Source organism: Rhinatrema bivittatum, chromosome 1 (genome assembly GCF_901001135.1).
Source record: "Rhinatrema bivittatum chromosome 1, aRhiBiv1.1, whole genome shotgun sequence".
In the NCBI taxonomy this organism is placed as follows: domain Eukaryota; kingdom Metazoa; phylum Chordata; class Amphibia; order Gymnophiona; family Rhinatrematidae; genus Rhinatrema; species Rhinatrema bivittatum.
Window position 1 is genome coordinate 739,073,315 of NC_042615.1, and position 23,571 is coordinate 739,096,885.

The 23,571-nt window shown below is 46.2% G+C and overlaps 1 protein-coding gene across 3 annotated transcripts in view; it reads left to right on the plus strand.

Annotated features, from left to right (window-relative positions):
• Positions 1-23,571, plus strand: part of PAIP1 (poly(A) binding protein interacting protein 1) — a 233,979-nt gene that overhangs the window by 116,059 nt on the left and 94,349 nt on the right. For all 3 annotated transcript variants that reach the window (XR_003852745.1, XM_029577749.1, XM_029577741.1), the window contains exon 7: positions 11,797-11,903. Coding sequence is in view for 2 of the 3 variants with exons in the window: in XM_029577749.1 (XP_029433609.1) it covers positions 11,797-11,903 (107 nt within the window). In the remaining variant the exon portion in view is untranslated. The remainder of the gene's footprint in view (positions 1-11,796; positions 11,904-23,571) is intronic.

Here is a 23,571-nt window from a genome sequence, read left to right on the forward strand (position 1 = left end):
AGAGCATATTGAATACTATTGAGCATGTATTGCTAACCGCTTATTGCTGAAAGCATATTGTATACTATTGAGCGTGTATTGCTGACCGCATATTGCTGAGAGCATATCGTATACTATTGAGCGTATATTGCTGCCCGCATATTATTAAGCGCCTGTTATATTAAGCGTATATTGCTGCCGCATATCATTAAGCGCATACTTTTCAATGGAACGGGGCGCCTCCTGCCTTCGGCATTAAAGCCCTCGGCCTCTGCTCCGCATGCCAGCTTCGAGCCACGCACAGTGAAGAGCCAGACTCCCTATGTGCCCAATGTGAGGAGGCCGTGGGACCCTCGGGCCAGGACCACTCTCAGCCACGATTTGCTGACAGTTCCCCAGGGGCTACCCCGGATTTAGCGGGCAGTCTTGACCAATCTGGAATCCCGGGGGATCTTGTACCCCGGCGATTAGAGACCGCTTCAATTTCCTGGGTGGATCTCTTTAAGGGGATTCATGCCTTTGTACAGATGCAAACGGCTTCCCATCCAGGCCCTGTGGTTCCTGCTGTTTCTGCTGTGGCTGCGACCGCGGCGGCTGCTGTTGCGGCTCCAGCGGATCCTGTTCCTGGACCCTCACGCCCTTATCGTGAGCGGGACCTCCCGCCGCTAGACAGTCCGGATCAGTCGGACCAGGAGGTTTCACCGGACGAGTCCAAACTCCCGGACGAGGGGAACTTCCCTCAGGGATTGAGCCATATAGAACCATGAGGCGGTTCTTCCCTAAAGAGGATCTCTCCGACCTGGTGTCTCAGTGCCTGGCGGAGTTGGATATTACAGGTCCCAGCGCTTCGGTACCCTCTGCGCAGAACCCCCTGCTGGAAGGTCTTCGTCCTACAGCCCGCCATTTTCCATTCCTGCAAGCAGCACAACAACTGATAGATTTAGAATGGGCTGCACCAGCGGCCTCATTCAAAGGGGGTCGGGCCCTGACAGGCATGTACCCCCTGGCACCGGCTATCCAGGAGCTGCTGGCATGCCCTCAGGTGGACGCCTTGATTAGCGCTGTGGTCAAGCGCACTACCATTCCAGTTGAAGGGGGGGCGGCCCTCAAGGAGCCTCATGACCGGCGATTGGACGCCATTATGAAACAGACTTTTGAGGTGGCAGCTCTATCTTTGTGGATCGCAACCTGCTGCACAGTGGTGACGCGTTCCTGTTTGTCACAGGTCAGGACCAACGCTCCAGCAGCAGACATGGAGTCAGCTCTCTCGTTCCTCACGGATGCTGCATCAGACCTAGTCCGGACAACAGCCAAGGGGATCTCATCCTCCGTAGCTGCCAGGAGGCAGCTCTGGATCCGGAAATGGTCAGCTGATGCTCCTTCGAAGACGCGCCTCACCAGATTGCCCTTTAAGGGCTCTTTCCTGTTTGGCAGCGACCTTCATAAACTGGCCAGCACATGGGGCGCCTCTCCAGTACCTCGACTGCTGGAAGATCGGTTCAGAAGGAACCAGCGCGCCTTTCCAAGGCCCTCCAGGGGTAGAAGCTCCCAGCGCTTCATTCCCTACAGGAGTCGCTACCAGGCACCATGTCCTCAGGCCCGGAATCAGTCCTTTCGGACCAAGCAGCGCAAGAGGGGAGCAGGCCCGGGCTCAGGTCCTGGCCGCACCTCACAATGAGAATCCGCCGATCCATCTGGGGGACGGAGCCATAGGGGGCAGGTTAACCGTTTTCTACCCCAGATGGGTCGAGATTACGTCGGACCAGTGGGTCCTCGCCATCATCCGAGAGGGGCATTATCTGGACTTTCATCACCTCCCTCCGGACAAGTTTGTGGAATCTTCCTGTCCCACACACAAGAAGGCAGCATTGGAAGCTACCCTGGCGAGGCTCCTGTCCTTGAAAGCCATCATCCCAGTACCTGCCTGGGAAGTGAATTCTGGACACTATTCCATTTATTTCATGGTACCCAAGAAAGGGGGCACCTTTCGGCCCGTACTGGACCTCAAGTCAGTCAATCGATACTTAAGAGTCCCGAGGTTTCGCATGGAAACTCTGCGCTCCGTCAAGACCGCAGTACAGCCAGGAGAATTCCTCACGGCCTTAGACTTGTCGGAAGCCTACCTGCATATCCCGATCCATCCGGATCATCAGCGCTACCTACGCTTCAAGGTTCTAGGACGTCACTTCCAATTCCGGGCTCTGCCCTTCGGGTTGGCCACGTCACCGCGGACCTTCACCAAGGTGGTCGTAGTGGTAGCAGCGGCACTCAGACGGGAAGGAATTCTGGTCCATCCCTACCTAGACGATTGGCTGATTAGGGCGAAATCACGAGAGGAGAGCCATCGGACAACCGACAGAGTGATCGCCCTTCTGGAAAGCTTGGGCTGGGTAATCAACCTCAGCAAGAGTTGCCTACAGCCTTCCCAGTCGCTGGAATACCTGGGAGTACAGTTCGACACCCAGGCAGACACAGTCAGTCTCACTACCAAGAGAAGGTTAAAACTCCAGACGCGTATCCAGTACTTGATGGAAGCCAGTCGGCCCATAGCTTGGGATTATCTGCAGGTTCTCGGTCTCATGGCATCCACCCTGGAAGTGGTACCTTGGGCAAGGTACCACTTCCAGTATTACCAGAAAAGAGAGAGAAAACACAATGCATGCAGTATTTCAAGATCCATAAGCAAAAGAAAAATCTAATTGAGATGGATAACTCTGTCAACAGTGGCACTACCGCAAAAAGAAATAGTGAAGTGAATAACAAATCTCAACAAATATCTCACAAGGAGTCCAGGAAATGCAATAACCGTAAGAGAGTACCTGGAAGGCTATGACCACAAATGCTCATAGTTTGGGAAATAAAATCCCAGATCTGCAGGCCCTAATGGCTGACGCAGAATTGGACATTGTTGCTATCACAGAAACATGGTTCACAGAATCTCATGAATGGGATACAACAATACCAGGCTACAACTTGTTAAGGAAGGACAGAGAGGATAGAAAAGGGGGAGGTGTGGCTCTTTATGTCAGAAACAACATCCAAGCAACTGAGCTACAAGGAAGTTGGGGTATTGAAGAAGCTCTATGGGTCGACCTAAAAAAAGATGACGGAGTGTCCATTTATATTGGAGTGGTTTACAGGCCTCCAAACCAAAAGGAAGAGCTGGACAGAGATCTGATTGAAGACATCCATAAGATAGGTAAGAAGGGAGAAGTGGTGATCGTGGGTGACTTTAATATGCCAGATGTAGACTGGAAAATCCCATCTGCAGAAACTAAAAATAGTAGAGCGATAGTGGATGCCATGCAAGTATCTTTGTTCAAACAAATGGTGTTGGAACCCACGAGAGAAGGAGCTATACTCGACTTAGTGCTCACTAATGCAGATAATGTCTCAGATGTCCAGGTGGGCGCCCACCTCAGCAGCAGTGATCATCAAACGGTATGGTTTAATATCACTAAAAGAATAGGGAAAAGAACCACAAAGACCCGAGTTTTACAGTTCAAAAACACAGACTTTGAGGAAATGGGGAACTACCTGGAGGAAGAACTTAAAGGATGGGAGAACGAGAGAGATGTGGATCAGCAGTGGACCAATCTAAAAGGAGCAATCACCAAGGCAACTGCTCTATATGTTAGAAATGTAAAGAAAAGCAAAAGAAAACTGAAACCTATCTGGTTCTAAAGGAGGTGGCTGACAAAATTAAAGCTAAAAGAACAGCATTCAAGAAATATAAAGGATCCCAAAGGGAGGAGCACAAAGAAGAATATTTGTATCAACTGAGGGAGACAAAGAAATTAATCAAGTTGGCAAAGAGTCAAGCAGAAGAGAGGATTGCCAAGGAGATAAAAAATGGTGACAAAACATTTTTCAGATACATCAGCGAAAAGAGAAAGGTCCAAAGTGGTATAGTGAAATTGAAAGGTGGTAATGATCAATGTGTGGAGAGAGACGAAGAAATGGCAGAAATATTAAACGAATACTTCAGCTCTGTGTTCACTAAAGAAGACCCTGGAGAAGGACCATCTCTAAACAACAAGAAACTGGAGGGAAGGGGAATAGATGAAAATCCTTTTACAGTAGAAAATGTGTGGGAAGAACTAAAGAACCTGAAAGTGGACAAAGCCATGGGGCCTGATGGGATTCATCCAAGGATATTGAGGGAGCTCAGAGATGTTCTGGCGGGTCCGCTGTGTGACCTGTTCAATAGATCCCTAGAAACGGGAGTGGTGCCGAGTGATTGGAGAAGAGCGGTGGTGGTCCCGCTTCACAAGAGTGGGAACAGGGAAGAGGCAGGCAACTACAGACCGGTTAGCCTCACTTCGGTGGTGGGAAAAGTAATGGAGTCACTGCTGAAAGAGAGAATAGTGAACTATCTACAGTCTGGAGAATTGATGGACCAGAGGCAGCATGGATTCACCAGGGGAAGATCCTGTCAGACAAATTTGATTGACTTTTTTGACTGGGTAACCAAGGAATTGGATCAAGGAAGAGCACTAGATGTCATCTACTTGGATTTCAGCAAAGCTTTTGATACGGTTCCGCACAGGAGACTGGTGAATAAAACGAGAAGCTTGGGAGTGAGTGCCGAGGTGGTGACCTGGATTGCAAATTGGTTGACGGACAGAAGACAATGTGTGATGGTAAATGGAGCCTTCTCTGAAGAGAGAGCGGTTTTAAGTGGTGTACCGCAAGGATCGGTGTTGGGACCGGTCCTGTTCAATATCTTTGTGAGCGACATTGCGGGCGGGATAGAAGGTAAAGTTTGTCTTTTTGCGGATGACACTAAGATCTGCAACAGAGTGGACACGCCGGAAGGAGTGGAGAGAATGAGACGGGATCTAAGGAAACTGGAAGAGTGGTCGAAGATATGGCAGCTGAGATTCAATGCCAAGAAGTGCAAAGTCATGCATATGGGGAGTGGAAATCCGAATGAACTGTACTCGATGGGGGGGGGGGGGGGGAGGCTGATGTGCACGGAGCAGGAGAGGGACCTTGGGGTGATAGTGTCTAATGATGTGAAGACAGCGAAACAATGCGACAAGGCGATAGCAAAAGCCAGAAGAATGCTGGGCTGCATAGAGAGAGGAATATCGAGTAAGAAAAGGGAAGTGATTATTCCCTTGTACAGGTCCTTGGTGAGGCCTCACCTGGAGTACTGTGTTCAGTTCTGGAGACCGTATCTACAAAAAGACAAAGACAAGATGGAAGCGGTACAGAGAAGGGCGACCAGGAAGGTGGAGGATCTTCATCGGATGACGTACGAGGAGAGATTGAAGAATCTAAATATGTACACCCTGGAGGAAAGGAGGAGCAGAGGTGATATGATACAGACTTTCAGATACTTGAAAGGTTTTAATGATCCAAAAACGACGACAAACCTCTTCCGTAGGAAAATAATCAGCAGAACCAGGGGTCACGATTTGAGGCTCCAGGGAGGAAGATTCAGAACCAATGTCAGGAAGTATTTCTTCACGGAGAGGGTGGTGGATGCCTGGAATGCCCTTCCGGAGGAAGTGGTGAAGACCAGAACTGTGAAAGACTTCAAAGGGGCGTGGGATAAACACTGCGGATCCATAAAGTCAAGAGGCCGCCAATGAAGAGTGGGTGACTCGCCAGAATGATGGCTATTGACACAATACCCTTATTAAATAAACATACACATGCTTACTGTGACTCCTACATCGCTCTAAGCTTCAACAGCAAGAGGTAATGGAAAAAAGGATTTGCACTCACAAAGAGGGGAGTAGCTGGCTTGTTACGGCGGTTACTACCCCAAACCAAATATGCCTGATACTTCACTTCCATGCATATACAGCATAGCTCTCTGCTTCAATGACAGGGGAGAAGAATAACTGATACTTCACACATCCAGCAGAGCTCTCTGCTACAACGGCAAGGGAGAAGAAAAAGGGTTCGCACTCAAAAAGCGGGGAGTAGCTGGCTTGTTACGGCGGTTACTACCCCAAACCAAATGTGCCTGATACTTCACTTTCAATGCATATCCAGCATGGCTCTCTGCTTCAACGGCAGGGGAGAAGAAAAAAAACAAAAACAAAAAACTGATGCTTCACGCATATCCTGCATAGCTTCAACGACAGGGGTGAAGAAAAAAAGGATTCGCAATCACAAAGCGAGGAGTAGCTGGCTTGTTACGGCGGTTACTACCCCAAACCAAATGTGCCTGATACTTCACTTTCAATGCATATCCAGCATGGCTCTCTGCTTCAACGGCAGGGGAGAAGAAAAAAAAACCAACAAGGGCTGTACAACATAGTCTAGGTAAAACAAATAAGCATGGGTGTAGCTTGCTTATCGCGGCGGTTACTGCCCCTACTACCCCTAACTAATCAAGCTAGATATTTCACTTGGATGCAGCTCCATCACTGCTCTCTACATTAATGGTGGGGGTGGAAGGGGAATAGAACAAGGAGCTAAGAGAAACAGATAAGAATGAGAGAAAAAATGTGTGAGGCTTGCTGGGCAGACTGGATGGGCCATTCGGTCTTCTTCTGCCGTCATTTCTATGTTTCTATGTTTCTACAACACTCCCTGCTCTCCCGCTGGAGCCCCCGTCTACGGAACTATTCCACGCACTTACCTCTGCCTGCCAGAGTGCGGACCCAGTTACGGTGGTGGTTGCAGTCCAACCACATGAGCAGGGGGTCGAAGATGTCCTCCCCCACGTGGACTCTGCTCACCACAGATGCCAGCCTGAGCGGCTGGGGTGCACACTGCGAAGGACTGACCTCACAAGGGCGGTGGAACAGAGAAGAGTCAGCGTGGAACATCAACCGTCTAGAGGCTCGGGCAGTCCGATTGACATGCCTTCAATTTGCTCACAGACTGAAGAACAGAGCAGTCAGAGTGATGTCCGACAACGCCACCATGGTGGCATACATCAACCGTCAGGGCGGAACCAGAAGCCGACCCGAATCTCTGGAGATCGCCCCACTGATGGCTTGGGCAGAGGCGAATCTTCAGGACATCTCCGCCGTCCACATTGCCGGGAAGGACAACACCACGGCAGACTTCCTCAGCAGAGAAAGCCTAAATCCGGGAGAGTGGCAGCTGTCACCCACAGCCTTCCAGATGATTGTGGATCACTGGGGGATTCCGGACATGGACCTACTAGCGGACAGGTCCAATGCTCAAGTACCCAATACTTCAGCCGCAAGCGCGATCCGTTCTCACACGGAATCAATGCGCTGGTTCAGCCATGGCCTCCAGGGACTCTGCTATATGCTTTCCCTCCGTGGCCTCTGCTGGGCGCCATCATCCACAAGATTCAGAAACACCGGGGCCTAGTTCTTCTAGTAGCACCAGACTGACCAAGAAGACCCTGGTACGCGGACATGAGAAGACTAATGGCAGGGGAGCCTCTTCCCCTGCCTCCTCTCCGGGACCACCTACGTCAAGGTCCCATCCTTCACGAGGATCCAGCTCCATTCTCTCTTATGGTCTGGCCATTGAGAGGGCTAGACTGAAGAAAAGAGGTTACTCTGAGCCGTGATAGATACAACTCCTCCGAGCTCGCAAGTTTTCCACATCCCTCACCTACGTAAGGATCTGGAGAGTATTCGAAGCATGGTGCGACACTCATGGCACCAATCCACATGCGACCACAATCCCTGTTGTGTTGGATTTCCTGCAAGATGGACTTCAGAAGGGTCTCTCCCTCAGCTCCATCAAGGTTCAGGTGGCTGCGCTGTCTTGCTACGGTCCCAGGAGGGATGGCAAGACCATTGCCAAGCACCCAGATGTTTCTCGATTCCTGAAAGGAGTCAAGCATATTCGTCCGCCACTGAAGTGGCCTGTGCCCTTATGGAACCTCAACCTTGTTTTGGATTTCCTCGCAGGATCCACCTTCAGACCCCTTCGGGGCCTGTCTCTCCGTTCTCTCACTTTGAAGATGGTGTTCTTGCTGGCTGTATGTTCAGCACGCCGCATTTCAGAGCTACAAGCACTGTCCTGCCGTGATCCATTTCTCAGAATCACTTCTGAGGCTATCCATCTTCGGACGGTTCCCTCCTTTCTACCTAAAGTGGTTTCACAGTTTCATCTTAACCAAACCATATCCTTGCCTACCACGGCGGGTTTGAAGAAATCTGAAGAAGGGCGTTTATTACGCCATCTCGACATTGGCAGATTGCTGCCCAGATATCTGGAAGTGACACAAGAAGTACGAAAGACGGACCATCTGTTCGTCCTGCACAGCGGAAAGAAAAACAAGGTGAAGCAGCCTCGCGGCCCACCATCGCCCGCTGGATTAAAGAAGTTATCCGAGCAGCTTACGTAGAGGCTGGGAAGTCTCCGCCTCTCCACGTCAAGGCTCATTCTACCAGAGCACAAGCGGCATCCTGGGCAGAATCCAGGATGCTGTCGCCTGCAGAAATATGTAAAGCGGCGACATGGTCCTCCCTCCATACCTTCTCCAGATTCTACCGTCTGGATGTCCAGGCCAGGGAGGACACAGCATTTGCGAGGGCGGTCCTACATGATCCTCAGGCAGCCTCCTGCCCAGGCTGGGAGTAAAGCTTTTGTACATCCCATTCGTTCTGAGTCCATCTGGCTACATGCCAGGAAATGTTGAGATTACTTACCTGATAATCTCCTTTTCCTTAGTGTAGACAGATGGACTCAGCATCCCGCCCAGCTGCCTGTGTACATGGGTTTCACCGATTCAAGGTAAGCCATGTCATTTGTTTACATAAGAGCGTCCCCTTTTGCCAGGTGTCGACGCCTTCCGGTTGGGAATGCTGGTGGTCTCCAGCTACTATCAATCGGTCAGGGGAATCCTGTTTCACTATTTCACTGAGCGTCAGTACACACATCCATAACAGCTTTTGCAAGGAAGATTACTGAGTTGTTACGCTTCCTGTGGGGGTATATATACCAGTGCTGACGTCAGATCCGTCTCCAACTGCTAGCACGAGTATACTATACCCATTCGTTCTGAGTCCATCTGTCTACACTAAGGAAAAGGAGGTTATCAGGTAAGTAATCTCAACATTAGACTTCCTAGCTGGGGCTTCCTTCAGACCAACACGAGGCCTGTCACTATGCCTCTTAACATTGAAGACGGCATTCCTGGTGGCAATATGTTCAGCTCGTCGCATCTCCGAACTACAGGCTCTATTCTGTTGGGAACCGTTCCTCATGTTCACACCTAGAACCATACAACTGCGCACTGTCCCCTCCTTTCTTCCGAAAGTGGTTTCTGAGTTTCACTTGAACCAAACCATCTCGCTACCAGCTCCTGATGAACATAAGGACTTGGAAGACTCACGCCTTCTTCGCCGCCTGAATGTCTGCAGACTCCTAGTGCAATACCTAGACAGATCGGAACCAGTGTTCATTCTTCACAGCAGGAAGAAACAAGGAGAAACAGCCTCGCGGGCGACCATAGCCCACTAGATCAAAGAAGTAATCAAGGCAGCCTACATAGAGGCAGGAAAGCCCTTACCTCTACATGTTAAGGCTCATTCTACGAGGGCCAGGTAATCTCTTGGGCAGAAACAAAGCTGCTGTCACCCGCCGAGATCTGTCGGGCGGCGACATGGTCCTCGATACACACCTTCTCCAGGTTCTATCACCTGGATGTTCAAGCCCGGGAAGACGCAGCCTTTGCAAAGGCAGTATTAAGTGGGCCACGGGCAGCCTCCCACCCTGTCCTGGAGTAGCTTTTGTACATCCTATTGGTCCTGAGTCCATCTGGCTACATGCTAGGAAATGGAGAAATTACTTACCTGATAATTTCGTTTTCCTTAGTGTAGACAGATGGACTCAGCATCCCGCCCATGGCTTCCCCGGAAAAGGAGAACCTCTGATGACAAACCTCGAGACTAAGCAAATACGGGACATCCGCGGCCTACCCCAAGTTCAAGACACCCACAGTTTGTCCGGTGTCAGCGTTAATTGGTTGTGTGCACTGGCGGTCTCCAGTTTTGAAATTAGTTGAACCAGTTCAAGTTTTACTGAAATTTAATCAAGTTATTTAAGCAAAGATATATCCACAATGGCTTTTCAAAAAGAATACTGAAGAACTGAGGTTATTGCAGGGGTATATCTAGAGTGACGTCAGCTTTGAAATCTGACTCAGTCTCCCATCTACTAGCAGAAGAGCAGAATACCCATTGGTCCTGAGTCCATCTCTCTACACTAAGGAAATTATCAGGTAAATTCATTTTACAACTTTTTGGGCAGCAAGTAAAAATACTATGGGAATGAATTTTGAACTAGTGATATCAGTATCTAAGGCGTTAGTGTCTCCAGATGGGTTTGGTTTGCATATATATTGATAAGAATGAACTTCAGCTGTAAACTAGGGTGGGTTGGATATCAGCTCAATATCTCAAATTTACTGCAGGAGTAATGGAGTCTGAAATATTCTCCCTCCTTTTTGACAGAAGCGACAGCTGTCAGTGGGTTTGACAGCCGATGCTCAATTTTACCGGTGTTGGTTCTCAAACCCACTGACAGCCACGGGTTCAGAAAATGGACACAGGCAAAATTGAGCATAGTCTTCCAACCCGCGGGCAGATTTTTGATTTTTTTTTTTTTTTTTTTTTTAATTTTTGACTCCTCTGACTTAATATCGCTATGATATTAAGTCTGAGGGTGTTCAGAAAAGTATTTTTTTCTGCTTTTCTGTACGCTTTCCCGGTGCTGGTTGAAATTAACTCCTGCCTTTGGCAAGCGTTAATTTCTGAAAGTAAAATGTGTGGCTTCGCTGCACATTTTACTTTTTGTATCACGTGGGAATGACTAATAAGCCCATCAGCATGTTGCGGGCGCTACTAGTTTCAGGGGGGTTGGCAGCGTGTTTTCCACGCGCTATTACCACTTACTGTATAAGGGGTAAAAATAGTGTGTCGAAAACGGGGGCTACAGTGTGCTCAGCCTGAGCACACTTTGCTGCATCGGCCCATAAGTTAGCTGGATAAGTTGGTCTGCTTTAGCAGTCCTAATATTGTCCTGCTGCATGTGGCCAAATAATTTAAGACTTGACTGGTTATATTCAAAGCTGTATAGCCAGTTAAGTTGCACAGTGTTAAAAAAAAAATAAATAAATAAAAATAATGTGCTGGCCTGCGGCCCGATTCACATACCCTTCCCAATATTTTCAAAATGGGCCCTGTCATGCTGAGCACTCCCCACCCCCTATACCTCTCGGAAAGCAAGTAAAAATGAAATGTAGTGGGTCTGCTTGACAGCCTCCCGCAGCTACTACCTCTCCAGTTCTGCTGATATAGTAGTAAGCCCCTCCCCTCACCCAAGTCCTAATCCTGTCCCAGTGACAGGATCGTGGTGCTTGTTGCACAGTCTCAACCACTTTCAAAGTGGCTATGCTGCTAGCAATGCTCTAGTTTACGCTTATAGGACTGTGCCTGCTTTTATTTATTTTGTCTATATCTTAGAAAAGAAAAAAAGCCTTTGGGAACAAATATTGAAAAGTGTAAGTAATAACCCAAAAAAATCTTTAAAAAAACAAAACAAAAAAACCCACGTGTTTCAAAAGAGTGTTTTGTAGCTTCTTAGTGTCTTTTTTTTTTTTTCCCCTGGCTTATTGATTACCTCAACTTCTCAGCGATATTATGCAATAGAAATGCATGCGGAATATTAAGCTTCCTTTTCTCATAGACAGTCCAACTACTGAATAATGTGAGCTTTTTGCGAAGTAAGAGCTTTTATTTTTAACACATTTGTCCCCATAGATTATTTTTCTTTTCTGCTTTTCTGTGTTTTATTTTGTGCCAAGTGGAATTATTCTTTCCCTCTGCTTGATCTCAGATTGCCTCTATTCTATTTTTGTAGTTAACGGGGTCTGTGTTGGAAGATGCATGGAAAGAAAAAGGCAAGACTGATATGGAAGAAATAATCCAGAGGATGGAGAATGTTGTCCTAGATGTGAGCTGCAGTAGGTAAGATGTTTCTGTGCACATAGTGTTTCATGCTGTTCCTTTTTCCATTCTCTTGTTTTTCTTTATTAGCATCCTCTTTTTGTTAGAAGATGGTAGAACAGAGCCCCAGAACTGGACCAATATGAAATATATATGCAAAGATGTGGTGTTATGCACATAGGGCCTGATTTTTAAAAGCATTTACATGTGTAAAACTAGGTTTTAAAGTGTAAATGCATTTTACCTGTGTAAGTCTGCTTTTCAATGCTACAATATAATACCATAGAATTATCCGTAGGATTTACTCATGTAAGTGCACTTTACACGCAGAAATGGCTTTGGAAAATTGCTACGATAGTATATGTATCTATAAAAGGTCAGACAATCTACAAAGAATTCAGTTTTTCTACAGGACCTCAAGGACCCATATGGTTATTAGAAATCAGTAGCTCAAATAAATATATGTACTTTTATTAGAACAGGAAAAAGATGTTTAGATTGGTTTGACTTTGATTTGTTCATTTCATCTATCTTCTTGAAGACTTCTAGCCCAATCAGAGCATCTTCTAGCAGCAGACATCATGAGGGGTGCAAGAGAATAACTTGAGGCTAGTGTGATGATTCAGGCATTGTGGTAGATCAGTCTCAGCCCTGATTTTGCCAGAGTTATTGAAGAGGAAATTTCACTGCTGGAGATTTTGAGGGCTTGCACTAACAGCAACGTCTGTCTCAAGGAGTGGGAGCCAGGCTCCAAATCAGTTGGATTACATTTTTATTCCTGACTTCCTTTGTATACTTGTGTTTTTGCTTGCAATGTGTGTGCATTTTCATGTTTGTGAATTTTTTGCCACATTTCAATCTAGCTCTTCTAGCATTTGCGTGGCCCCTGGTGCAAATGTCCTGTAATAACTTGAAAATATATTCTTCCAAAACTATTGCTTTTATTTTTTTATATAGATTCCTGTTTCAGAATTAAAGTATGCAGTAAAATGCATAAATATATTGAATATAATTACATTTGAAACTTTATAAATGAGCACGCCATATTCTATTTAAACAATGTTCACAGCAAACAATTTAATTTTGCTGCACAAATGCTAGAAGAGTTTGTGGCATTAGTCCAAGATTAAGATTTCAGGGGAACCTTAATAGATTTCAGAAGTAATCCAGGAGGGTACAAGTACTGAATGCTTCTGTTTTGATGATTTCAAGAATACAGCAGAACTCGCTTAAATAAATTACTAATAAAAGAAAAATAAAGCATGCTTATGAATACCAAACCTAAATTTAATATATATAATATAATTGCATGCTGGTAATTGTGGAAAACCAATAAAAATAAATTTGGGTATGAAATAAACTTCCAGTGCAGCAAATTTTAAGTAGTCGGGCTCAGGGTAGAATGGTAGTGTGACACTTGGGTGGGAGACCTAAGTTAGATTTTCAGCCCACTTTCCTGCTCATTAGACTGTTCTGAAGAAGCCATTCTGCCAACCCTGGAGTCTGGAAAAATGAGAGAATTGTGCCCAAGCTCAGGTAATTTTTACAGTTGGCTGAAAGTCATCTGTTAACCAGTTGCTTTGGAACGAGCCACGCTGTGTTGCCTTCATCTGAAGGATTGCTGCACTGACAACAATAGATGGGGAAGGTGAGCAGGCTAGAGTCCAGGGACAAAGAGTTTGTGCCTCTTCTGGCAATATCATGTTCCTGAACATACCCAGATCAGTCCAGAAAAGTGGGTGGTGTATCCCTACCAGCAGGTGGAGTCAGAGAACAATTAGAACTTTGGGCACTGCTACATAACGAGAGTGCCACCTGCAATCGCCCAGTATTTCTCTGACTCCAGCATGTGGTTCAGATGCACACCTGCAGTCTTTAGTTATATTTTTTATTTAGTTAGTTAGAATTTAATTTTTTGGTTTACGGTTGCTTCCTGAGGTGTTAGGCGCCTTCGTGGGCCATCCCTCAGTAGAAGCTGGGCATCCGGGGAATTGAATATTCCTGTCAGGGTTTCGCCCACCACAGTTCGGTGTCTGACCAGGGGCTCCTGGCTACTCACCACAGTCTCTGCTACAGCTGCTCCCTTGTCTCCTGCAACAGCTTAAAGTTTGTTTAAAAAAAAGAAAAAAAGCTGTTTTCACTATGGCTGACTGACAGTCTTCAGTGCTGAGGTAAGGAGAGCTGCAGGAGGGACCTGGTCTTTTAAGGTTGGCCGGGGAAGCTGTCAGCAGTGTTCCCCTCAGCTCCCAGGGCTCCAGGTCGTTTTCTGAGGGCAAGGGTGAGTTTTTCTCCATGTACCTTGTTTACTCGCCGCTTCCCTGCTTAGGGACCTTGCGACTTCACTATAGACAGGCTCCTTTCCTGCGGCACGGCTGTGCGCGTTTTTTTTCTCCTCAGCCAGTATTCTCTTAGCCTGCAGCATGAAAAGTTTGTTTTTCTGGTCCTGTCTGACTGAAATTTTCTGTGCGTTCCGGCTCCGAGCATTTCTTTTTTTATTCGTGCCCTTTTCTATTTCACTTCAGACTATTGGCGTGCTACTGCGGATGGGACCGAAACAGAATCGCAGGCCTGCCGTGCGGGTGGGTCATGCGGCCAGGCGTTAGATGCGGCCGCCTTATGCGCAGCATGTTCCCTGGGGTTAGAGGGCTCTTCAGGGCTTCTTGCCTCCTCCCTCAGGGAGGGAAAGCCTGTCTCGGCTTTGCGGGAAGAGGATTCTCCGCCTGTTCTAGCCCTGGTGAGGGAAGACCTCATTGGGGGAACTGATGATATCACCCCAGCTGACTCTCCAGTGGGGGAGGGGGGGACCCGGGGGGGGGGGTCCCCAGAATTTGTCCTCCTCATGCACCAGGCTTTTCTGGCAAGGAAACGCTCGGCAGTAAAGTGATCCCGGTCTCGAGGGGGCAGGTTCGGACCCACCTGAGAGAAGAGGTCGGGGTACGGACCCTCATCAGTGCCTCCCTGATCAGGTTCACCCCACAGGGGATTCTCCCCAGGGTACACGAGATCCGATCCCGGGGTCTGGGGCGACACCAGCTTCTGGGGTAGTAGGGGCGGCAGACCCGGATCCGCGGCCAGATCCGGCTGATGTGGATACTGATGATCCAGATGAGCCCGATGACCCTCCTGTGGAGGGGGATGACCCCAGCGGAATGAGTTAATAGTACCCCTTATTTCCCAGGTCCTTGAAGTTCTGGGACTTAAAGTTTCTCAAGAAGAGTCTGACAACGAGGGTGTCAATCCAGGCCTCGACGGCATTAGGGGTCCCACAACATCTTTTCTTCTGCCTAAGAAGGTTCGCAAACTAGTGACCCGGGAGTGGGAGACTCCGGATTCCGGCTTGAAGGTGGGCAGAGCTATGGCGAAACTGTACCAGTTACCGTTTGATGTTTTGGATATACTGAAGATTTCAAAGATAGACGCTGCAGTCTCGGCAGTCACGAAAAAGACAAATATCCCGGTTGCTGGGGCGGCTGACCTTAAGGATATGCAGGACTGCAAGCTGGAGATCCAGTTGAAGTGAGCATTTGAGGTTGCCGCGCTAAGCCTTCGGGTGGCGGTTTGTGCTAGCCTCATGCAGAGGCCCTGTCTGTGTTGGGTCCAGGAGTCGGCTGCCGGGGCCGGTACGGGCGACAATGGGGCTCTGCAGCCTGCCCGCCTAGAAGCAGGCATCGCTGATGTTGCAGATGCTATGTATGATCTGGTAAGGACCTCTGCGAGAGGTATGTTGTCCTTGGTGTCAGTGCAGCGTCTCCAGTGGCTGTGAAATTGGGTGGTATTTTGTCCTCCAAGTCCCAGCTTTGTAATCTACCCTTTAAGGGCAAGCTCCTGTTTGGGGAGGATCTGGATCAGCTGGTAAAGCTGCTTGCTGAATCCAAGGGCAATTGGTTGCCGGAAGATGAAAGATCTTCTAAGAAAGTCTTCCCTCCTCGAGCTAGGTTTCGGGACTCTCGCCGCTTCAGAACGGATAGATACTCTGCACCTCCTGCTTCTAAACCTGCTTTGGGGCGCCAGCAGTCCTTTCGAGGGGGTCGCCGGCCCGGAAGAGATTCGGGACATCTTGGTGCAGGAAGTAATAAAAACCCCCAATGAAGCCACGAGCACCCATTCCATCATTGAAGCTGTCTGAGGCAGATTATCCAACTTCTACACGGAATGGGCAAGAATTACATCAGACCACTGGGTCTTAGAAGTGATCAAAGACTGGTATGCACTGTAGCTGACCCTTCTGGCCATAGAGTGGTGCTGAGGGCTTGATTCGAGAAGATCTCCCTCGTGGGTGGTGAGGGTGAACAGAGCTGCTCAGGAATGCCTTGTGGGGTAGAGGGGATGGTGATATGCAGTGGGAACTCTTTAAGGAATAGTCTTTCCCTAATTCTCTCTTCAGCTACATGTGCTATAGACATGTATTCTACATATTGATGTGATTGCTGCATTGGGTTCTGAAGACAATCAGAAGAGCAGCAGTGCACCGATTTAGTCCTAAATAGTGGGAGTGGCTTTGAAAAACTTTACAATCTACAATCAATCCCCACTGTTAGTGAGGTCAAATACATATAACAAAACACCTCCCTATACCCCACTTATATATAAAATTAATAATGTAGGATAAGGAAGGTTTCATACATCTTTTGCAACATGCCTCTGCGGCCTTGTACACAGAATGTTATAGGTTGTAATCATGAACCAACGTCCTTCCTACCTTTGATTTTTTTTTTTTTTACTTTTTATGTGAAACCAATCTTTTGTGCAAACAACTTTTCTTGAGTCTTGTGCTTGTTTAAAAATGGCTGTACAGCTCCGCTTTCATTACTATATATCAATGTTTTAACGCTGTCCGCATTTTTTTCACCACTGCTGTAGGCACTCCAAACAACTCTTTTTTTATATCTCGATGTATAACTAATTTTATAATAATTTCCCGATCAACTTAACTTATTCACTCCTTCCAACATGGCCATGTTTCAACAAAACAAATTTTCTTCCTCAGAGGAGTCTCTATTCCTTCTCCTCGCTGTCGGGTCGTTCTTCTCCACACAGATGGCGTCTTTAGCTGGTTTACCTCTTAGTCACTTGTTAGCCTTTTAAACCAATCATCTGATCCAAGTTTTACCAATGGAGAGTCACGTATCTTATGTGAATCAGTCTTTGTCCAATGACTTGGCTTCGTTCTCAATATCTCTTTGTACTGCTACTGGGAAAACAGGTGCGAAATGTTTCAAAGTAATGAAGCCCACTCTGTCTTCGTTTAATCCCCCTGGGATTGTAGATGTTATCTTAAAAATCCAACTTTGCTCACGGAAGTTCAAGACCTTTTTCACATCCCCTCTGTGATTACTTTCTTCAACGCGATCTATCACTGTCCATCGGAGATCCTTGAAACTGTGTTTTTTCTCTAAACAGTGCTCAACTATCTGAGCTTCCCAGGGGAATTAAACAAAGACATAGAGTGGGCTAAGAAGTGACTAAGAGGTAAACCAGCTAAAGACGCCGTCTGTGTGGAAAAGAATGACCCTACAGCGAGGAGAAGAAAGAGACTCCCCTGAGGAAGAAAATTTGTTTTGTCAAAACATGGCCATGTTGGAAGGAGTGAATAAGTTAAGTTGATCGGGAAAGTATTATAAAATTAGTTATACATCGAGATATAAAAAAGAGTTGTTTGGAGTGCCTACAGCGGTGGTGAAAAAAATGCGGACAGCGTTAAAACATTGATTATATAGTAATGAAAGCGGAGCTGTACAGCCATTTTTAAACAAGCACAAGACTCAAGAAAAGTTGTTTGCACAAAAGATTGGTTTCACATAAAAAGTAAAAAAAAAAAATCAAAGGTAGGAAGGACGTTGGTTCATGATTACAACCTATAACATTCTGTGTACAAGGCCGCAGAGGCATGTTGCAAAAGATGTATGAAACCTTCCTTATCCTACATTATTAATTTTATATATAAGTGGGGTATAGGGAGGTGTTTTGAAAAACTTTAAATATTATTGTTGCCTTGGGAGTTAAAAATTTGAGCTAAAGAAGGATCATAGCGATTTTGTTTGTCAGCTGTACTAGCCTTCTCTATGAACCTAGCCAAACTGTTTAGCCTATTCTGCTAAATATGTATTAAGCAAATACTGTGCCAAAGAAACATTTGATATATTTCTTTTAACTTCCTATCTTGTTACTTATGTATGGCTTTTAAAGAGTTATAGATGTAACAAGCTATTTCATAAATTTACTAGTTTAGTACTTGGGGAGAGAAGGGTGCTTAGTTCATCCCTAGCTTTTCTGGGATCTTGCTGGTGAATATCTGGGAAATTTTTGTTTATGCCAAATACAAACTGTCATTAAAGCACCTTCTTGGGAGATATCAGAGTATCTTCAAAATATTTATGCAGCATGGCTCAATAAAATAAATTTCATGAATGCAGGACATGAAGCTGCCATAGATGCTCTCTTATTATCATCCAACTCACCCACAATGGGTTATTCATCCACACATTTACACCTTTTTATACATCACCCTGAAGTTTAAAACCCGATTTATATTTACTTCAGTTCAGTGCACAGATGAATGGCTGGAAGGGCTGTTGCTGCAGCTGCATAGCTCCCATTAAAGTCCACAAGAAACATTTTGTCACTTTTTTTTTTTCTTTTTCTTTCATGGCCAAAGTGATAAACCTAACTGAAACAAACCATGTTGTTTTACTTGATTACATGCCATAAAAGACAAACCTTTAACTTTAAAAACATCACTGACTGCACTTTCTTATTGTAAAACAAGCCGTTAAGCCCGTTAAAACGGGCTACATTAACACTTTTTTTTGGATCATTTCCTTCCCCCTCATTCTCCCTCCCACCTCCCCCACTCTCTCCCCTCCCCTCAGTCACTCCTCTCTCTCCCCCCCTCCCTCCTCCCCTCAGTCACTCCCCCCTCCTCCCTCCCTCAGTCACTCCCCTCAGTCACTCCTCCCTCCCCCCCAGTCAGTCACTCCTCTCTCTCCCCTCCCCTCAGTCACTCCTCCCTCCTCTCTCCCCCCTCCCCCAGTCACTCCTCCCTCCCCTCAGTCACTCCTCTCTCCCCCCTCCCCTCAGTCAGTCACTCCTCTCTCCTCTCTCCCCCCTCCCCTCAGTCACTCCTCTCTCCCCCCTCCCTCCTCCCCTCAGTCGATCTCCCCCGAAGACCCGGAGCGGCGGGAGCGGCCCGAAGACCCGGAGCGGCGGCGGCATGCGCGCGAGGGAGGGACAGACTTCCTTCCGTCTGTCCCTCCGGGTCTCCGTCTGTCCCTCCCTCGCGCGCATGCCGCCACCGCTCCGGGTCTTCGGGCCGCCGCTCCGGGTCTTCGGGCCGGTGCCGCCGCCGCTCCTGCACGGGTCTTCGGGCCGCCGCTCCCGCCGCTCCGGGTCTTCGGGCCGCCGCTGCTCCGTGTCTTCGGGCTGCCGCTCCTGTCGCTCCGGGTCTTCGGGCCGGTGCCGCCGCCGCTCCGGGTCTTCGGGCCGCCGTTCCGGGTCTTCGGGCCGGTGCCGCCGCCGCTCCGGGTCTTCGGGCCGCCGCTGCCGCCGCTCCTACAGCACCATTTTTATTTTTAAGAGGCACACTGTGACCGACGTGGTCGCATGCGTGGTAGAGCTGCTCTCTACTGCGCATTTGCGGCACGTCGGTCAACCTTCGTTTATTAGGTTGATCACTTTTAAAGAAACAATAGTGCTTTATCTGTAGCAGTTCATGGTACATGTCTTGTAAAAGCACTTAACCAGACTGTGCCTCCCTAACAACCAGTCTATTTACCACATCCCTCCCTTCTAAGAATCTTGCCACATCTTCACATTCTCTTTCACATGCATACACATGTATATGAACTCCGGAACTCATACCCAGTAATGGCACAATAATGTTATACAGAAAAAAAACTTTGACTGAAAATCGAGAAAAAAGTTTTTGTTCCTCTTAATTGGCATCTCTGAGGGTGTTGAACCCATGCAAGAGAATCCCTCTTTTCCACTTGAACCTCAGGTTTGACCTCTGACTGATCCTGCTACCTGAGGATTGGCATCTCATGATGGGGTTGAAAAAAAAGAGGCAAATTTTAAGAGGATATTTCACAGACAGAAGCCACCAGGCAGAATAATGGCCCACACGTAGAGGAAAATATTTCCAGGATAGCCACAGGATTGCCCAGAGATGCCCTGTGTAAGAGAAAGGTATGCTTTACCATCTGAGGAGCAATATTGCATCTTTCTGAGCAAGTGAACTGTTTAATATTTAAGAAGGCAGTAAAATTATAGCATGTATTTATTTATTTTATTTATTTATTTGAAGTTTCTTATATACCGAGGCACGTTTTAAAACAAAACATCACCTCGGTTCACAATATAACATAACTTAGCAACCCGCTTTACAATATTAACATTAACAGGGAGAGGGTTAACAGGGGACAAAACAAGAATTATATACAGGAATAATATACAAATGTACATGTTAATTTTAACAAATGAGTTAAATAAGGCAGTGACGGTATTTGGGGGGAAAGTAATGGAGGGAGTGGAAGAGGAGGAGTATACCTACAAGGGTGGGGGGTAGGGAAGGAGGGGAGAGGTCGGGGATCGGTCAGGCGGTCAAGAAGTATCTTTGGTGAGAGATAGTTCGTTAGTCAGGGAATGCTAGTTTGAAAAGCCATGTTTTAAGGTTGTGTTTAAAGTTTTTGTGGCAGGGTTCCTGGCGTAGTTGGGAAGGCATTTTGTTCCAGTGGGCGATTCCTGTGATGATGAAGGATCGATCTCTAAAGGTGGAATGCTTCATGAGTTTAGGAGAGAGTATTTGGAGTTTGGCCTGGTGATGTGTTCTTGTGGGTCTTGTTGGAGTATGGAGCAGGAGATGTTCTGGGAACCATTGCATGTCTTGGTTATGAATGGCTTTGTGTATGAGCGTAAGTACTTTATATATAATCCTTGAGGCTACGGGGAGCCAGTGTAATGATTGAAGGACGGGTGTGATGTGGTCATGACGGTGAGTGTTTGTAAGGATACGTGCGGCAGCATTTTGTAATAGCTCTAGGGGTTGTAGAGTGCTTTTTGGTAATCCTAGGAGGATGGCGTTACAGTAATCAAGTTTGGATAGGATCATAGCTTGCAGAACTGTGCGGAAGTCAGAGGTGTGAAGGAGAGGTTTGATTCTCTTCAAGGTGTGGAGTTTGAAGAATCCACTTTTTATGGTCCCTGAAATGAATTTTTTGAGGTTGAATTGGTTGTCTATCATAATACCAAGGTTGCGGGCTTGTGGGGTGGTAGGGTAACTGTGTCGTGCAGTGGTAGGGGGTGGGGGGGGAGGGTAGTTGGGTAATGTAGGGGAGAGACTGCCTGCGGGGTTGTTAGGGGGGGAGAGAATGAGTATCTCTGTTTTGTTGGTGTTGAGTGCTAGGAAGTTATCGGAGAGCAACTTATTTATCTCAGTGCAGATTTCCAGATCTTCATTGCATTTTCAATGGAATCAGTGATAGGGATTAGTACCTAATCCCTAATTAGTACCTAATTAGTACCTAATTAATACCTAATGTATAGGAAATGTTTATTGGAAGTGAGGGAGGTGGTTTCATGTTTGTGTTTCAAGACTGCAGTACATCATGCTTCGTACCTTACTAACCCATTACTATAAGAACATAAGAAATGCTACACTGAGTCAGATCAAACGTCCATCAGGCCCAGCTTCCTGTCTCACACAGTGATGCAGGATGCCAAAGAACAAATACAATCCTCCTTGCTTACAGCCCAGGGATAGGCAGTTTGTATGGCTATCAACGATTTATGGACTTTTCCTCCAGGGACTTTTTAAACCCAGCTCCATTAACAGCTTTCACCAAAACATTTGGTAAAAAATTCCCTAGTTTAATTGTGTGCTGACTGAAATAATACTTTCCCTGATTTGTTTTAAAACTCTACCTACTTAATGGAGTGACTTCCTAGTCCTAGTACTGTTTGAAAGGGTAAATATCCTTTTCCTGTTTGGCTCTCCACTCCTCATGATTTTGCAGACCTCTATCAGCTGTCCCTTGTTCCAGCTGAAGAGCCCTGACCTGTTTAGCCTTTCCTTTTAAGTGAGCCGTTCTATTCTCTTACCATTTGTATTATTCGGGCTTTGGTAAACTGTTTTCTATTTGTGACTTGTGGCAGATTTTTTTTTTTCTCCAGTTACATCCTATGGAGCCAGGCTGTGTTAAGTTGTTGAAGAGGATATTTAAATGAGGCAGTGTGGCAACTGAAAAGGGCAAGTGTTTTTGCCAACTTGCCTCTTTTCACTTGAGGCAGTAACATCTCCTGCTTTGGGCGAGGCTGGAATCCAGGGCATTTTGTGGAATTCGATTGCACCAAAGTCATGCAGAGAGTATGCACGGTGAGCTGTCTCCTCTCAGTTCCAAATTTTGATCTCCGCAGAGCATCTTTGCATCTCTAAAAAGGATTAATGAGCCTCATGCATATGTAATGTTGCTGATATAGTATATGCCGTAGAGCAGAGGCCAGCATAAAACCCTATGTAGAGGAGGTTTAAACAGGGTTGCAATGATTCACAAGGCTTCTTTGTAGCATATGATTAGTTTTATTCACCCAAGCTAGTACAGGGCAGTTTTCAAAGAAGGTAGTTTATATTTTTAGAAAGTCCACTTTTGGTAGGTCATTTGTGAAAAATAGGATTCCTTATCTTTCTCTCCCACCTGCCACAAAAAAATGCCCTGGAGCCAACTCTGATTCCCATATCACTCTTCTGGTGGGTTGTAAACAAACTTGGTGAGAGATCTCATCAGTAAAGCAACTTAACTAGATGTAAATAAATAAATAAAAAATTATAAACAAATTCCTGAATCCAAAACTGAAAATTTAAAAAAAAAAATGCTGTTTTACTTTTTTATATTGGCCATGGATTAAAAGCTTTACAATTTAAGATGTCAACCCTCTACTTTCCAAGAGTATTTTGGCAGTTTGGTTTTGGTTTAGTACAATATTACAAAGCTGTTTCTCAAAAATGAATGTCTTATCTACTTAAACTGAATCTGTGAGCATGCATGTTCAAATGGGCTTTAAGCAATGAACTAATGGTGCATTTTTTATTTTTTTTTGCAAACCTTATGTACAGATAAGGACCTTCATTTTCAGATTTTATTTTAGGAATTTATCAGTGTTTATAACAAAAAAAAAAAAAAGAAGAAGAAAATCAGTGGAAAAAGTGTCATTCTTTCTACTAATTTTCTCCCACTTTTGCTTATTATAATAAACACTGAAATTCACAGGCAAAATAAACTGAAAACAAAGGTCTCTATGTACATAGTGCTGTAGGGAGTTGTGGAAAAGACATACATTGCATAAAATAAGTATAAAATTATGCAACAGAAATTAAGGGAAATAGGCCCAGTAAATTGCAGGTTTGTATGCTGACAAGGGGCTTCAGGGCAGACCATGGTAAGAAAGAGAATACTCAGAGCAGCATGAAGGTAAGGACTCGAAGAGCTACAGCAGGGAAAGCAAAACCTTAATAAAAGAGCAGAATTTAAAGGTAGCAAGGGTTGTGCTTGGCAAGAAGTTAAAGAGGAGGAGTAGCAGAAATGAGGTGTGCCACAAGAGGACCTATGGAGACTTGTATGATATGTAGGGAGAGGACACAAATGTCACATATGCCTTGCTTTACCTCTTTGCATAAAGTTGTCCTTTATCATTTTCG